Source organism: Erinaceus europaeus, chromosome 6, assembly GCF_950295315.1.
Source record: "Erinaceus europaeus chromosome 6, mEriEur2.1, whole genome shotgun sequence".
In the NCBI taxonomy this organism is placed as follows: Eukaryota; Metazoa; Chordata; class Mammalia; order Eulipotyphla; family Erinaceidae; genus Erinaceus; species Erinaceus europaeus.
The window spans coordinates 31,324,315-31,342,755 of NC_080167.1; the positions used below are offsets into that span (position 1 = coordinate 31,324,315).

Consider the following 18,441-nt stretch of genomic DNA (forward strand, 5'->3'; position numbering starts at 1 on the left):
ATTGAGATACTACCTCACCCCTATGAGAATTGCATACATCAAAAAGGATAGCAGCAAAAAATGTTGGAGAAGCTGTGGGCAGAAAGGAACCCTTCTGCACTGCTGATATGAATGTAAATTGATCCAACCTCTGTGGAGAGCAGTCTGGAGAACTCTCAAAACACTAGACATAGACCTTCTATGTGATCCAGTAATTCCTCTCCTGGGGATATACCCCATGGACTCCATAACACCCAACCAGAAATATATGTGTATACCTTTGTTCAAAGAAGCAAAATTCATAATAGCCAAAACCGGAAAATAAACCAAGTGTCCAACAACAGATGAGTGGCTGGAAAAGCTGTGGTATATATACACAATGGAATACTATGCACCTATTAAGAACAATGAACCCACCTTCTCTGACCCATCTTGGATGGAGCTAGAAGGAATTATGTTAAGTGAGCTAAGACAGAAAGATAAAGACCAGTATAGGATGATCCCACTTATAAACAGAAGTTGAGAAAGAAAAACAGAGAGGGAAACTGAAAGCCGGATTTTACTGAATTTGGAGTAGGGCACCAAAATGAAAATCTCTGGGCAGATGGTGAGAGTAGATGGAGCCAGGGTGGGGGGGTGTGCAGAGGGGAGGAGGGACACAGTCTTTTGGATATGGGAATGGTGTTTATGTACACACCTATTAATTTCCTCTTATCCTATGATTTTGCCAATGTTTCCTTTTAATAAATAAGTTAAAATAAAAAATAGAAGAAAAATGGATATAGTTATTTGTAAATAGCATTAAATGACATTAATCATGGTAAGGTCTTGTATGGTCCAGGGTCATACTGTCTCTGGAAGATAAGTCTTTATCATTTATTTTTGTAACTAAAGAAACTGAAAGCAAACATTTCCCTATGGTTCAGCAGATGACAAATGGTAAAGATGCAATTTCAGTGGGCATCTCTCAATACAGTTGCACCTTGCTGTCCCAAAACCTAAAGGATCATGGGATATTTTGTTTGTTTGTTTGTTTTTATTCTTTATTCACCTAGAACCTTGTCTCAAAATGTACATGACAAATATACCACTCCTAGTGGTGTTGTTATTTTTATTTTTGCTACAGAGAGAACTTGGGAAGACAGAGAGGGAGAAAGAGAAAGTTAGATACTTTAAACTGCTTCAGTCCTACAGGTGAGAGAACAAGTACTTGAACCAAGGTCCTTGCACATGGTAACATATGCACCTTGCTGGAGTGAAGATTGCAAGGGATATGTCAGAAACATGACTTTATATATGGGAAAGGAGGAGTTTGGGTTCAGAGAAGCACATGTCAGACAGATGAGAGTTCACTTTATAGGGTGGAGAGGAATTCCTAGATAATGCCTTTTACCTTGACCTCTTTCTGACCCCACATTCTACTTATCTTCTTCACCATAGTTCCTCCTCAAGTCTAGAATGTAGTAGATAATAAAATCAGTAGCTAAAAGGACTTCCTTCCTAAGTGTTAGAATAATTGTATAGTCCTTTGCTTGCCCTATATAGAAAAGCTCAGCAAAGCAGCTCACTTTAATTTCTCTTAAGGGAGAGGCTGTATTTTAGCTAACAGCATTATCTTAGCAGACAAAAGTTTAAGGCATAACCTATTTAAAGAGTTATTTAACAATTTCCAAAATAGTAGCAACTCAGCCTGTATAAAGCTAAATGAGTCCCAGGGAAAAAAGCACACATTACATTCCTGTACTTGTTTCTTTAATTAGGAACAGAGCCTAGTGGCTGGGATTTATTTTCATAAGTAGACATCCATAAAACCCAGAAACATCTTGACATACTGCTGCATCCCTAACATTTCTCCAATATGAATTCATAATTAGGGAAAAAAAGGCATCCAGGAATTTTCGTGCTGGTTTTGATTTAAGATTCAGAACTTAATATGTCAATTTTTATATTGCATAAAAACGTGCATAAATTGGATCAAAACCATAAGATTCCCTTCAGACTTTAAAAAGAAAGAAAGAAAAAAGGAAATAAGGAGAGAAAGAAAAAAAGACCAAGGAAAGAATTCTGAATGTAGTATACCAAAGAAGAGACTTATTTTTCTTATGGGATGAAAATTAGCCTGTGATCTCCCCTAGAGAGATTGTATTTGTCTATTTACTTTCTGTTACAGGAGAAAAGTAGCTGGGTGATGTTTGTACTGCATCTGTTTCTCTTCTTACAAGATCCAAAGAACTTATTTGTTATATTTTTCTTTATTAATTTCATAGTTACTTATTTCTTTACTTTCACTAAAATCTACTATGAAACTTAGGTGCCAAGTAGTGTGTAATGAAATTACTATGCTTACCTGTGCAGCTTGTCCTCAAGCATTTCCATGTACTTCACAATACTATCCTTTATATTTACTTCTGCAAAATAAAACAAAAAAAATCCAAAGATGATATAATTATAGGCACAAATTAAATAAAACCCAGAACCATCCAATGAAAACCTAAAATTAAGGGATTGTAGTCAAGTCACTAATATAATATTCTAAGGCTAGAAAACACAATTCAACTATTTGGAAAATACTTAGAATAAAGGTCTGAAGTGATATAACCAGGTGCACCACCACCTGGCCCCAACTTCTCAGACCCTTCTAACGAGCACACATGTTAAAATGCTCAAGGACCCGGGTACGAGCCCCTGGTTCCCACCTGCAAGGGGAAAGCTTTTCGAGTGATGAAGTAGTGCTGCAGGTGTCTCTCTTTCTCTCTCCCTATCTCCCCTGCCCTCTCAAATTCTGGCTGTCTCTATCCAATAAAGATGATTAAAAATATATAAAAAGAAGGGTCTGAGGTATCCCAGCATAATTGAGAGCCAGAGAGATGATGTCACCTTTGTCCTGAGTTTTCAAAAGCAGTCATTCCAAGTGTGATTGAGTCCCACTGTGCTCTGAAACTCTGACTTTTCCTACATGGAAATAATAGTTTGGTTGCATTGCAGAGTATTGCAAAGAGAACCAGAGAATAAATCACATCCAATAGAGAAGCCTTATCCAGTGAGGCAAGAGGTTGTAGACACCTTCATTAAAAAACATATTTGGAAGCTACTCTCTTCCCTGATGCAGCTTTCTGGTCCTTTTTCCAGCCATGACATCATCTCTCCAGACAATAATTTGTGTCCACCTGCATATCAGATATCAGAAAACAACATGCTCAGAAAACAACAACAACAACAAACACTGGTATGGTCATAAGCCCCTTGGAATATAACTAAAATAGGACTACTAACTATCTACAAAACAGAGATCCCCAAATCTTCATCTGCACTATTCAAGCCTTTAGGTTCATGACTGGTCAATAATTTGTTTGGCTTTACATGTTAACTCTTCTTTCAGCCACTAGGTTCCAGATGCTACCATGATGCCAGGCAGACTTCCCTGGGCAATGTGTCTTGGAGCCCCACTTCCCCAGAACCCCTCCCCAATAGGGAAAGAGAGAGACAGGCTGAGAATATGAATTGACTTGTCAATGCTCATGTTCAGCGGGGAAGCAATTACAGAAGCCAGACCTTCCAACTTCTGCAACGCATAATGTCCCTTGGTTCCTGCTTCCAGAGAGATAAAGAATAGGAAAGCTATCAGGGGAGGGGATGAGATACAGAGTTCTTGTGGTGGGAATTGTGTAGAGTTGTACCCCTCTTAGCCTATGTTTTTTTGTCAGAGTTTCCTTTTTATAAATAAAAATTATTTAAAAAAAATATATAGGGCTGAAAGGAGTCAGGTGATAGCGCACAGGGTTAAGTGCACGTGGCCTGGAGCACAAGGACCAGCATAAGGATACCAGTTAGAGCTCCCAGCTCTCCACCTGCAGGGGAGTCACTTCACAAGTGGTGAAGCAGGTCTGCAGGTGTCTATCTTTCTCTCCCCCTCTCTGTCTTCCCCTCCTCTCTCAATAACAACTATAATAACTACAACAACAACTATAATAACTACAACAATTAAACAACAAGGGCTACAAAAGTGAATACATAATTAAAATATATATATATATAGGGCAGAATAGACAGCATAACAGCTATGCACAAATCTTTCATGCCTGTGGCTCTGAGGTCTTAGGTTTAATCACCAGAACCACCATAAGCAGTTCATTAGTCTCTCCTAAAGATAAAGTCTTTACCACTAACAGTCAAAGGAGTAAATGACTAGCATAGTTCTATAGATCAAAAAGTCATACTACCACTAATAAAAATATTTGGTACATTTGGGGAAACTCTGCTACTCTGTACTTCCTCCCTCAGTAATAAAAGTGCTTTATTCTCAAATAATAGTATGAGTTGCAGTTGTCCAGAAGAATAGTCTAGAAGTTTACATCAACTGGTATTGTAAATTGCATAGTATCTCCCTTGATGAAAAAAAAAACACACACATTTTATATTTAAAATAATCAAATGTATGCCATATTAATATTTTGTTAAGAGATCAAATTTTATATTTCAAATGTACTGAACAATTTATACAAAAATACACATGAAATCATAAGAAAGTATAAATAGCCAAAGCACTTGTGAGGAAAAAAATGAGGCATCACATTCCCAGACTTCATTTTACACTACAAAGTTAAAGTAATTAAAACAGTGTGGTGCTGAAATAAACACAGACACCTGAATCAGTGAAACAGTATATAACATCCAGAAGTAAACTCACACATATGTAGACATATATGGCAAAGGGGCCAAAACAGTCCAATGAAGGAAAGAATACATTTCAACAAGTCCAGCTGGGAGAATTGGACAGTTAAATATATATATATGAAACTATACCACTACTTAACACTATATACCAAAATTAAATAAAAATAGATATAATACATGGATCATAGATATTTGATACAAAATACATAAAAGACAATATTGGTAAAATATTCAGGACCTTAACATGAAATATGTATTTGGAGACTCAACTTCATGGGCAAACTAAATGAGATTACATCAAATTAAAAAGTCTTCTATATATCAAAAGAAATTCAATAAGGATAAACAGGAACCCAACAAACAGGTGAATACATTTGTACACCACACATTTGATAAAACAATTGATATCAAACATGTATAAAGAACTAATATAACTTAACAAAAAATAATAACACAATAAAAGTGGACAACAGGTATTAAATATAGGCAGTTTTCTAAATAAATCACAAACAAAAAGGAAGATATACACGTGGTCCTCAGGCATATCAATCTATTTCTGTTATCATTAGAGATAAGCAAATTATACCAGTAAAAAAGGCCTAGCACAAAAAAATAGGAAATGACAAATGTTGGCATGGATGTGGAAGAGGAACTCTATTGCACTGCTGTATAACTAGTAAATGCAAATTGTTGCAGTTATTGTGAAAAAGAGTATGGAGAATCCTTAAACAAATAAAACTGGAAACAAGTTATCTTGGGCATTTCATCGAAAAGACACAAACACCCCCATATTCACAGTTCCATTATTTATAATAGCCTAAATATAGAACTAACCTATATGCCCATTGACAGATGACTGTATAAAGAAGTTAAGGGACATATACTCAATGAAGTACAACTTTGCAGTTAAAAAAATATATTATTTTATCCAATAAGACAAAATGGAGGTTTTTATGTCCAGTGAAGTAAGGAAATGAAATACTACTACCAGATGGTTTTGCTCATATATAGAATATAGAGAACTTAGTCAACCTGAGCTTGCCAAAAGCAGTAGTTGTTATCACTGGGTGGTTGCAGTGATGGTGGGGTGGGGTGAAAGCACAGAACTTTGGTGGTAGGTGCAGTGCACACCTAAATCCATTAGTTTATAATCTTGTAAATAGCTACAAAAACATCATGAAAAAAGACCATGAATAGTAACTCAAGAAGGAAGGAGAAAAAATTTTGGTTACCTACCCATGACCATGTGGTGACCCCCCCATGTTTTTACTTGCATGAATTCCAATGATCACAGAGTACTGCAATATAATTTTGCCAATCATGATTAGTGAAGGGTGGAACCAAGAACTATTTTTTCCTTTTATTTTATTTTATTTTTTATTGATAAAAAAGAAACATTGACAAAACCATAGGATAAGAGGTGTACAAATCCACACAATTCCCACCAACAGAACTCCATATTCCATCCCCTCCCCTGATAGCTTTCCTATTATTTTTCTATGGTGGCTAGAGCCAGAGGAGTCATGGATAATACAAAACAGCAATTGCACATAAAAATAAGATTTGTATTTATAATACCAGGCATTTAATTTCATATATTTTTACTTTCCCATTAATTTCAGAATCATTTTTTTCCTAAGCTTGCATTAGGATTACTTGACGTAGTACATTACCCCACACAGAATAGCTATAGGAGGTGAAATGGTACAAAATACAGATCCTGAGTATCCACTATCACTTTAACACCCATACAGAGAAGCATATGCAGATGCTGACTTATTCATCCAGATTATCTGCTTTGGGAGATGTGAGTGAGACTATTGTGTTACAGCAACTTCACATTAGTTAAGTTATTAAAAGCAGAGTGGAGGCTAATAGGAGGTTTTCTAGAACAGTAACACTCTCATGAGATACAGCTGCTCATGGCAAAAGTAAAATTAATTACAAGAGTTACTTGAGCAACATGTGTCTGAATTGTGCAAATGCACTTATATATGTATTTTTCCAATAAATAGTTACATATCAATATGCATAGGAGTCAACTGCAATTGTCAGTTGATTAAATCCATGAATTTGAAACCAGCAGATATGGAGGGATCACTACAAGGGACAAAATCATCTTCAGGATCTGCCAGGGATCCTTAAACCAATCATCCATGATACCAAGGGGTGCGGGTAGGTTATGCGAAGAGACTTTCATGCCTGAGGCTCTGAAGTCCCAGGTTCAATCCCCCACACCACCCTAAACCAGCACTGAGCACTGCTCTGGTGGGAAAAAAAATAAATAAAAGGAGGACCATGATACCAAGGGGCTACTGTAGCTGGGGAAGTATCTGAACCTTTGAGTTGTTCAACCATCATCTGTACACTGAATTACTGCTTTCACTATTTTGTCCCCTTGTTAATGTCATCTGACTGCAGAGACCCTGAAAACCATTGAGTAGGCTGTCTTGGAAACACTTTCCCTATCCTTAAATCCAAAAGCACATCTCAAGAGTTTGTCAGTCTTGATAGCCTTGTCAGTAGAAACCAAGTTTGGTCAGATGGGCAGAGACAGTGAACAGGAAGAAAGCAGATGAAACAAGTAGGTAATTCCTACCAAATTTAAGAATGTTTTATATTTAGTGAGTGCTTATGCTACATAAAAGATAAAACCTTGCTCTAATTTCACCTGCTGTGCTTGTCACTAGTTAATTGGGTGTCATCTGATACAGCAGTTCTCACTTTCCCAGCTCCAACCTGCTCCTTCATGCAATCTCCCTGTGCCCTTGAAGCACAGAGCCTAATAAATCAGCACTATTCAATGACAAAAAGAAAAACCAAATGCATACAATATCTAAAGCTGGTAAGTAGGTCATAAGAAAAAAGCTAACACTATCAGTTCCAAGCAGCCTCTCTTTGCCATCCCTACTCACTCTTGCCAGCCAAATGTTTTTACTAAATGAAAAGACGAGCTAAACACCTACTGCTGAGGTTTTTTTTTTTTCCTTTCTAGCATATATAATTGAAGGAGGAATGACCTGGAGATACATTTACATATCTTAAATCTGCTTAAATATCTGTTTATTTGCCTGCCCTAGTACTTACTATACTTTTGAGAATATATATTCTCTTTACCTCTTTGGTTCCTTCTGCTTGATTCCTCCAAACACAGGAGTACAGATATACACACTCCTGCATACACACACCACAAATAGGCATATACATTGCACCTGGATGTATGTACATGATAAAATGTGTTTCTGTTCATTGTTTTTTATAGACTAAACAAAGAACAGAATTTAGGGTTTTGTTTCTTCAATGTGGAAAACTATGTTTTTTGCAGTTTTTATTTAAAAGAAATAGCCCAAATCCATACCTGATATCCTGAAGGAAAATAAGCTCACATTAAATAATTATGTGCATAATTTTAATAATCACAAAAGATCTCTAAATTTCTTTTGAAAATTGTAGATGGAGGCTGAGTGAAGTTAATTCAAAGGCAAGTGAAAAACTCCAGACCCAGTTCAGTTTTATACCAATATTTATGTTCTTCAAATATACAATACTGCTGCTCAGTTGTTATAAAACACAGCTTACTAACTTCTTGGAAGGAAGTCTATATTTTACAGAAGGAAGAATTTGCTCTTCTTTCTAAAACAGACTGAATATGTAACTATTAAAGGTTTATAACTGTAATCTCTCTAGAGAAAACCATCCTAGGTCAGACTCTCTGTGACTCATTGCCAAGGGAGGAGGGATTCAAAAAGCTAGCAGGAAGATGCAGAATATGCTCATTGGTAAGAAATGGCAACCATTCCATACTAGCTAGATACTCAACTACTTGGTAGCTTATGCTTGAGGAGCATAAAAAGTAATCACACACATTTTTGGTAGGCTGACATTAAGAAGGTGACAATTTCAGCGTTACCAGCTGTACTACATAGCACTGCCATGGTGTGTCACACTCATGTCCACATTTCCCTGTCAGAGGGTTTTCTTGCAAGACATACCCTTCTGGGGATGCTAAACCTGTTCAACTATGCTCCTGATCTTCATCAGCACATTTTAGCACCCATCATCTTCTTAGCTATGCAAATAGGGGTTGGGGATACATGGATGCCAATCAAGCAGGCTACTTCCTTTGAAGCTTTTAAATTTGCACTCACTGAAGACTTTCTCTCTCCACTACAGTGCTGGAAAACAGGACAGAAAACTGCCTGAAGCCATGACTCAATCACAGTTGGAGATTGACAGTGACTTCAAGAGGTACAAAAGAACTTAGGGGAATTGTGGTGGATTGCAGAAGGGAGACTGAGGATTCAGAATTCTGGTGGTGGGAATGGTATGATGCCTGGATAGCCTGAGGGTGCTTCTTATGAGCTAGTGCTCTCTGGGTTGGAGAGAACTCAACTGGAGCTGATCTAGGCTGCTGCGTGGGAGAGGGATCAGGAACTTGTGCCGCACTAACTTCGCAGGAGATACACTCTGGAACTTTCGGAGCCGGAAAGCAATTTCCAAGTGTCTTTAATCAGAAGAGCAGCTGTTTTTATACTCTCCAAGTAGGGTGGAAACAGGATGTGACATAGAGAGGGTGGAGCGAAAAGTGACTGGTGGAAGACCAGGGTGTGACAAGGAGAGGATCAGGGTGTGACAAGGAGAGGGGGTGGAGCAGGTGAGAATTTTACCACTAAACCACCAATGCCCTGGAGGGAGTGTGGTGCTTTATGTAAATGTAAAAGTGATTTATGTAAATAGAACAAAGCTTTGAATGGGATCAATTCAATCCCTATATAGGCATATGGTTAAGCAGAAGCCAGGGGGAGCTGGAATACTACCCAACATCTCCCCCTTTCTTTTTAACTATTTGCCATAGTATCAGGAGTGCGGGGCACTTTGTGAGGCAGGGAGACTGATAAGAGGCACACTTTTTGGGGTTCTACTGTCCCTCCTTGCTCAACCTCTCCGTAGAGAGAGAGACTAACAGGATTGACACACCCCTCAGGCTCAAGCCCTTCCAAGCTCAACCATATCCTCACAATTCCCCAACATCTCCCTCTTACTTAATGGCCATATATAACTGGGTCAATGTCTGTAAAAGGTTTCTTCTCTGTCAGGGGAATAGCAGTGTAGGGATGAACAGAAACCTGTTGGGAAGAAAGCAGAATGATAAAGAGACAGAGTGAGCCTTATGGGTGGAGGAGTGGGGGCCTGATAAGCCGAGGGGATAGAGGGGTGATCTGGCATTACAAAATCCTGAGTCAGCTGGCAGAAAGTTCTATGAACTGCTACAGTCATTCTTCAAGAAGTCCAGCAGTATAAAGGGAGTGTCCAGCAAGTTCTATAGAAGCATCAGTCCAATGTCAATGACCAGGAAATAAATGCCACACGTCTATCTGATGGAGGAGGACGGCCACTGGAACTTTTCTTCTCTGTAGAGAGTGACCTGGAACTTCCAAAACATGATGGGAAAAACAGAAGCAGGAAAAGCAGACACCGATGGTTGAGAGAAAGGCAGTAGGAAAGTCTTGTCCTATGGAGTCTGTGAATCAGGTTCTCCAGATCGTGTCAGGTCACATCATGGGTTTCAGGGGATGGCTGTAATTGTGGGTGATGTCAGAGGTCAGGGGTCCAAGATGGATTTCTGGGGATTCTATATGAGCAGATGCTTCTTTATGCAAAGGCTTGTCATAGCTGTAGTCAATTACTTATGAAAAAACTTTGTAACAATTTAGAAGTTTACTACAATTGATAACTCGATGATTATAATTGGTTTAGGTATCTTTATAATTTCGTATAAAGGTCATCTTATGTGACCTCATGTAGCAGTCTCTATATAGCAAAATTTTCATACCGAATTTAAGTCACATATATTGATTCTTAACTATTTTTACATTGGGTTTTTAAGCAAACTCAGGTTACTAGAGTTAACACATTTTAGTGACAATTTTTTTTGTACATTTACAATGTCAGATTGATGCCAAATTTGTTGTGGATTAATTTCCACAAGACAGTTTACAGGACATTTTTGGGGCCCTCCAAAAATGTCCTGTATAGAGAATTTGTATTTTAACTTAGGAGATGATGAATTGAATATTTAGAGTTTTACCTTAAACACTCAGTTACTTTAATGAATTGATTTTACCTCTCCTGGTAAGAATGTAGCTTCAAAGTTACACTTTAACTGTTAAGTTAATGTTAACCAAACTTGAAACACACATATTAAACATATAGTTTATAATACACAGGAGGAGAAAAACTTGTAACTAAGACATATCATTTCAAATGCGAATTTAGATCTACTGTCATAGTTGAACCATCTTTACTCACACAGTTTAAGACTAAACATTTCATATTTATATCAAGACTAAAAAAAGAAATCAAAAAGAAAAATGAACAATTTTTGGACTGTTTCTGGACGTCTCCAGAAACCATGGCTGCGTCCAGCCATTTTATATAAAGTCAGTTAATTTTCAGAGTACTCTGAGCACAATGGGTCGTACAAAAATTTTGGTCACTCAACTCACTCAATTTTTTTTTAACTCACTCACTCACTCACAAAACACAACTGGCCAGTCATAGCATAAGACATTCATTCGGGGGGGGGGGGGGAAGAGTTTTGTGAATCAGATTGTTTTTATTCTGCCATGCTGTATTATGCAGCCAGTCCTCTTGCAGCCAGTCTTCTTGCAGTGTCTCTTGTTCTTCAGGGATATCAGCGCCATCATGTCGGTATTGCCGGACATGGCGGGCAGGAACCCAAACAGGCTTGGAGTAATTTTGTGGAAAAATGCATGAGAAACCCCTCCCCATAGTCAACAGGGGGTCAGGTCCTTTCCAAGTTTTATCAAGTGGGTCTTTCCATTTGACTTTAATAGCTGTGAGGGTGGGTGGTGTTTGCCAATGAAGAATAATAGGAGGTTGGTCTGAGTTTTTGTAAATATTAAAGAGATTTAATGTAGTTAAGGCTTTTGCCAGCTGGATATTGGGGGGGGGGTACATTTCCCCTTTTTCTTTATTTAATTGATCCTTAAGAGTTTGATGGGCCCTCTCAACAATGCCTTGTCCCTGTGGATTATACGGAATGCCTGTAGTATGAGTAATGTTCCAGAGGGAGCAAAAATCTTTAAATTGTTTGCTGGTAAAAGCAGGTCTATTATCCATTTTAAGTAGAAGTGGTAAGCCCATTACAACGAAACAGGAGAGCATATGGCTTATAAGCTTTTTTGAGTTTTCTCCAGTCTGAGCTGTAGCCCACATAAACTTAAAGAAGGTATCAATTGAGACGAACACATATTTTTGTTTGACAAAGTTGGCTATGTGGGTAACATCAATTTGCCAAAGAGCATTGGCTTTTAAACCTCGAGAATTAACCCCCAGAGTTTGAATAGCAGGTGTTTTGATTAGACCTTCACAGGAGGAACATGTAGCAAGAATATGTTTTAACTGTGGCAGAGGAATATCAGGAAATCGAGCTCAAAGACCTTTAAGATTAAAATGGGTTAGGGAATGAAAGTCAGCAGGATTAGAGACAGAGGCTAGGAGAATTCCTGTGGAGGCAAGGTGGTCGGCTTCAGCATTCCCTTCGGACAGTGGACCAGGAAGAGGGCTGTGGGAACGAAGGTGCTGAACATACAGTGGTTGGGTTCAAGAACAGAGCATAGAGGCAATTTGAATTAAAAGAGGAGAAAATGGGTTGTCATCAATTCTTACATAAGATCGAGCAAGCCATGGAAGTAAGTTAACAGTATTCACACTGTCAGAAAAAAGGTTGAAGGATTCTGGTACAGCTTTTAATGCAAGGAAAAAAGCATAAAGTTCTTTGTACTGAGGGGAATTATCAGGAAGTTCAGTAAAGAGAGGTTTGGGGTATTGCTGGTCTGGATAATATATAAGTGCAGCATCTCCCTTTTTTCCACCATCAGTGAACACTGTAGGAGCAGGGGGGATGGGATCTCGAGAGAAAAGTTTAGGTACTAGTAGAGGCAACAGAGGTAAAGAAGCTATTAAATTATTAGAGGGAAAATTATTATCTAATTGTCCTGGAAAACCCATTAAACTTATGGCAAAATGAGAATGGTGGCATATGAGTCATTCTGTATCTGTGAGAGAAAAGGGAAGAATGATTGAATCTGGTTCCCTTCCTAAGACCTGAACCGATCTGTTTCTTCCTTGGTGAACCATAAATGCTAAGGCATCAATCTCGGTAAGGAGTCTTGGAGCTCCGCCTACTGGCGTATGAAGCCATTCGAGAATGCCATGCTTCTGCCACAGTGCCCCCACAACCGTGGGGGTGGAGTTAAAGATTAGAAGATTTACTGGAGAGGAGGGGGAGAACCTAACGAGGTGCATGTCCTGGAGAGCCTGGTTAACTTTTTCCAGTGCCAAGGAGGCTTCGGGGGTTAACATACGCTTTGAGGAGGGCTGTTTGTTTCCTTTTAACAGATTGAACAGTGGTTGCAGGCAGCTCATAGGCAGATAAAGATACTGCCTAAGCCAATTCAAATTTCCAAGAAAACTTTGTAAAGGAGCAAGAGTGAGATAAGAAGGAAAAGTAACACAAGGTTTTAAAGGACGAATCTGCGTTAGGGAAATCTCTGAGCCTAAGAAAGATATTGGAGGAATTAGCTGTATCTTCTCAGGAGCTACATTAAGTCCACTTCTCTTTAAGGCAGGGATTAGAAAATCACGTAGGGCGGAGAGATCTGTATCTAATTCTTCCCAGATTAACACATCATCCATATAATAAAAAACTTAAGGCCCTTAGGAATATATGGAAAAAGGGCAGATATAACAGCCTCTTGACAAATAGTAGGACTATTAGCCATGCCCTGGGGCAGTTCCACCCATTCAAATCTATCGGCAGGGCTGGCATTATTAATAGAAGGAACAGAGAAAGCAAAACATTTACAATCTTGTGGGTGTAAGGGAATAGAGAAAAAACAATCCTGTATATCAATAGCTATGATTGGAATTCCTGTGGGAATTGCGGAAGCAAGAGGCAAACCCCTTTGGGGGGAGCCCCAAACCTGCATGGTCTTATTAACTGCACGAAGATCTTGGAGGAGGCACCATTTTCCTGAGCGCTTTTTAATTACAAAGACTGGAGTATTCCATGGGCTCCGAGAATGACGAATGTGTCCAAAAGATAACTGCTCTTGGACGAGTTTTTAAAAAATTTCTAGCTTCTCCCTAGGCAAAGGCCACTGTTCCACCCAGACAGGCTCATTAGAAAGCCAATCTAAGCAGGGAGTTCTGTTACTAACAGTGGCAGTTAGTATTGGGGGTGCTGGTTGGGTTTAGCAGTCTCACAGGAGTGAGTGTGGTGTCCTGCAGAGGTGTCTGAGGATATCACTACATCTAAAGATTCCAGCAAGTCTCTTCCCAATAAATTGGTGCTTATATCAGCTATTAAAGGCTGAAAGCATCTGGTAGCCCCTTCTGGATCTTCCCACACAAGGGAATCTCATGTGCGGAATGCCTGAGTCAATCCTCCCACACCATGTAAGTGTGGTCCTGGGAGGAGTTCTCAACTCTGGGGAACCTCTGTTTGTCTTAAGATTGTCTTATCTGCTCCCATGTCAATCAAACACTTAAAAGGAATATTACGAATCTTTACTGTCATAGTTAGGTGACCCCTTTCTAAAACAGGCATGGTCCATAAAATCTCAGGCTCCGAATTCGAGCTGTTCTCTTGCTCCAGCCGGTTATTTCTATGCTGGAAGTTCCCACATACCGCGGGTTCCTCCTTCTGTTCAACCTCTGTTATTGTTACTTGGCGTGGTGGGTGTAGCGACGGGTTGGGTCCCAAGCTGGGCTTCTGTTTGTGGAAGAAGGGCACAGCACCAAGCAGGCTACCTGCTTCCTTCCCTCTTGGGGGCGGGGCTAAGGGAAGCCCCACACCTAGTTTAAATCCCTGTTTACATTTGGCAGAGGCGTGCCATTCCTATGGACCTTAACCAACAATCTCTTCTCCAGTGAAATCCTTTCTGGCATCTGGGACAAGGCATTTGTGGTCTCTGAATCACTGTCTGGAGGTGGCGTTATCCTGACAGGAGGTGGGGTTGCCCTGACTGGAGGCGAGGTTGCCCTGACTGGAGGAGGGGTTGCAGTCTATTTTCTGGACATTGGTTACGCCAATGCCCTTGGCGACCGCACTAAAAGCAAGCCCCTTTTTGCTTATGTAAGGTAGCTGCATAGGCCTGTAACATAGGTCCTTGAAAAGAGCTTGATCTGAGATCCTGTGTAGCTATAATCCAAGTATCTGGGTGTTTGTTTTTAAGAGCGATATAGGCCTGTTGAAAATGCAGAAGCATTCCATCCCAGACTATGGATCGCAGGAGAAGAAAACGAGCATCAGGATTATAAATCTTCCTTTCCAAACTCGACTGGACCCTGGCAATGAATTTAGAGAGGGATTCATCAGGTTCTTGTTGCAGGGAGAGAATGGGGGCTGAGGCTGCTCCCATGGGTGGTGTTAATCGCTCCCATGCTTTTAATGCACACAGGCGTAGCTGATCAAAATACCCCAGTGGAAACTTGGCTTCCGCCTGTTGAATCCCTGTTTCTAATTGGCCTGTTCCAAACAATGCATCAAAATTCCCCCCTGGCTGATTTTGAATATTTTTCCACTATTGCTGTAAACATTTGTCGTGAAAGAATGCCTCCCATTGCAGGAAGAGGGGGCCTGGGAGCGTAGCGCAAGTTACATCCCTCCAATCTTGGAGGGTATTAAGGTTCTGAAGCAGGCCTTGTAAAATGGACCTGGTCCATGGGGCCTTGAGAGCCTGGCGTATTTCCTTCAGGTCTGTGGCGGAATATGGATACCAGGCCTGAGGTTTTTGTCTATTGGGGGCGACATTGACCGGGAATGTGTGGACTTGCTCTGATAAGTGTGTAGTGGTAGGAGGAGTCACCGAAGTGGAAGCTTCTGGACAAGCAGCCGAAGAAGTGGTTTTAGAGGCTACAGGAGAATTCGGACATGTGTCTGTCAAAATGGGGGTGGGCGAAGAAGCAGCTGTGGAGGCAGCAGGAGTTTCCAGACAAGTGTCTGCCAAAATGGGGGTGGCCGAAGAAGTGGTTGTGGAGTCCAAAGGAGAATTCGGACACGTGTCTGCCAAAATAGGGGCCTCAGGGAAAGATGCCAAAATAGGGGCCTCAGGGCAAGATGCAGAGGAATTAGGGTGGGTCAGGATTACGACAGGCCTTTGCTTCTTCTTGTTTTTAAGGTGCTGGTTAAGTTCTATGATCACTTCCTTTATCTCTTGGACATCAGCCTCTAGGTCCTTAAGCCTTCTGAGAGGTTGCCCTATATATCCCTTAAAAGCTGCTATGATGATCAACAGGATATAAGGTGCAGCCCCAAGAAAAATGTCCCAGATATATAAAAATTGTTTACTGGAAAAAGAATGCAGAATTTGGAAAAGATTTTCCATGGTGGAGAGATCTCAGGAAAACATTAAGAAAGAAAAAAATCACAGTGCCTTAACACAATATTGCAGATATCCAAAAGGTGTGTACTTATCTAGGATGTCTTCTTGTAAATCTGCTGCTTACGTGTCCCTGTTCCGGGCGCCAGATGCCGGGATAGCTTGAGGGTGCTTCTTCCCGAGCTAGTGCTTTCTGGGTTGGAGAGAACTCAACTGGAGCTGATCTAGGCTGCTGCGTGGGAGAGGGATCAGGAACTCATGCCGCACTAACTTCTCAGGAGATAAACTCTGGAACTTTCAGAGCCGGAAAGCAATTTCCAAGTGTCTTTAATCAGAAGAGCAGCTGTTTTTATACTCTCCAAGTAGGGTGGAAACAGGATGTGACATAGAGAGGGTGGAGCGAAAAGTGACTGGTGGAAGATCAGGGTGTGACAAGGAGAGGATCAGAGTGTGACAAGGAGAGGGGGTGGAGCAGGTGAGAATTCTACAACTAAACCACCAATGCCCTGGAGGGAGTGTGGTGCTTTATGTAAATGTAAAAGTGATTTATGTAAATAGAACAAAGCTTTGAATGGGATCAATTCAATCCCTATATAGGCATATGGTTAAGCAGGGGGAGCTGGCATACTACCCAACAATATGGATTTAAAACCCTTTTTATAGTATTTATACACCTTTCCGATATTTGGGAACTACTCTCTTCACTCATCCAGCTTTCTATCCCCTTTTTCAGCCATAACATCATCTCCCCAGAAAAAAACTTGGATCCACCTGCATATCAGATTTCCGGCTCAGGTAAAAACTAGTATAGTCATGGGCCCTTTGGAATATAACTAAAATAGGACTACTAGCTATCTTCAAAATGGAGACCCCAAATCTTCATCTGCAATATTTCAGCCTTTAGGCTCAAGATTAGGCAAAAATTTGTTTGGTTTTATATGTTAACTATTTTTCAGCCACCATGTTCCAGATACTGGCATGATGCCAAACAGACTTTCCTGGACCGACAGACAACCCCACCATTGTGCCCTAGAGCTCTGATTACCCAAAACCCTACCCAACTAGGGAAAGAAATAGGCATACTGGGAGTATGGATCAACCTGTCAATGCCTATGTTCAGTGGGGAAGCAATTAAAAAAGCTAGACCTTCCATATTCTGCATCCCATACTCCCAGAGGGTTAAAGAATAGGAAAGCTATCAGGGGAGGGGATGGGATACGGAGTTCTGGTGGTGGGAACTGTGTGGAGTTGTATACCTCTTATCCTGTGTTTTTGTCGGTGTTTCATTTTTTATAAATAAAATGAAGGGGAAAAAAAGAATCAGGGACAGGAAGGGAAATCACAAAGTGAAACTTTAAGTGTGGTGGACTACATTAAAGCAAAGGACAAGATAAAAGATAAAGAGGTGGGATGGAGGGGCTCTGGCATCCTGGTATGGTTCTAGGTTGGGGGAGAGAGTGTGTCAAAGACTGTACTGTAAAACATTAACTCTCCCAATATAGTAAGGAAAAACTTTAATTTGTAAACCAGACAAATCAGTATCTACACCCCAACTGCCTCCTCTCCAGGATATTATCTTGCTGCACTACTCGCCAAGAGACAATTAGCAGACAAATAAGGATAGCCCTCATGCTCCAGAGCCCAGAAATTATTCAAACTTGCCAATACTAAAGCTGCTTATCTTTTCTTTCTTAGACCTCTCTCACGAATTACAAGATGATTATTTTATAGGCTTACCCTCTCCCTCTGCTTCCTGGTAAGCCCTGATGCGTTCTTCTGTAGTATGTCAATGGTAGTTATCTCTTGATCTTCTCATTTAATCATACCATTGTAATAATAAAATCTAAATTCTAGAAACTAAAATTACAACAATAGAACATTCTCTATTTATCCATATCCATTTAATTGATTGACAACTTTATTTTATTTTTGGAAATAGAACATATTTTAGTTTTAATCATAGTGTTTTGTTAAAAATTACAGAAATGGGTCAGAGAATATGGGGTAATAATTTCCTTATTTTTGGAGGGGTGTTACTATTTTTTTCTTTTATTTATAAAAATAAAACACCAACACCATAGGATAAGAGGGGTACAACTCCACACAATTCCCACCAACAAAACTCCATATTCAATCCTCTCCCTTGATAGTTTTCTTATTCTTTAACCCCTGGGAGTATGGACCCAAGGACATTGTGGGATGTAGATGGTGGAAGGTCTGGCTTCTGTAATTGCTTTGCTACTGAACATGGGCATTGACAGGTAGATCCATACTCCCAGACTGCCTCTCTCTTTCCCTAGTGGGGCAGGGTTCTGGGGAATCAGAGCTCCAAGACATATTGGTGGGGTTGTCTGTCCAGGGAAGTCTGCTTGGCATCATG

At 40.0% G+C, this 18,441-nt stretch overlaps 1 protein-coding gene across 1 annotated transcript in view; it reads right to left on the reverse strand.

Annotated features, from left to right (window-relative positions):
* The window catches only part of DISC1 (DISC1 scaffold protein), a 457,161-nt gene that overhangs the window by 133,127 nt on the left and 305,593 nt on the right, over nt 1-18,441 (reverse strand). Inside the window, 1 exon segment of the mRNA XM_060192533.1 lies at nt 2,327-2,387. Coding sequence (XP_060048516.1) covers nt 2,327-2,387 — 61 coding nt within the window.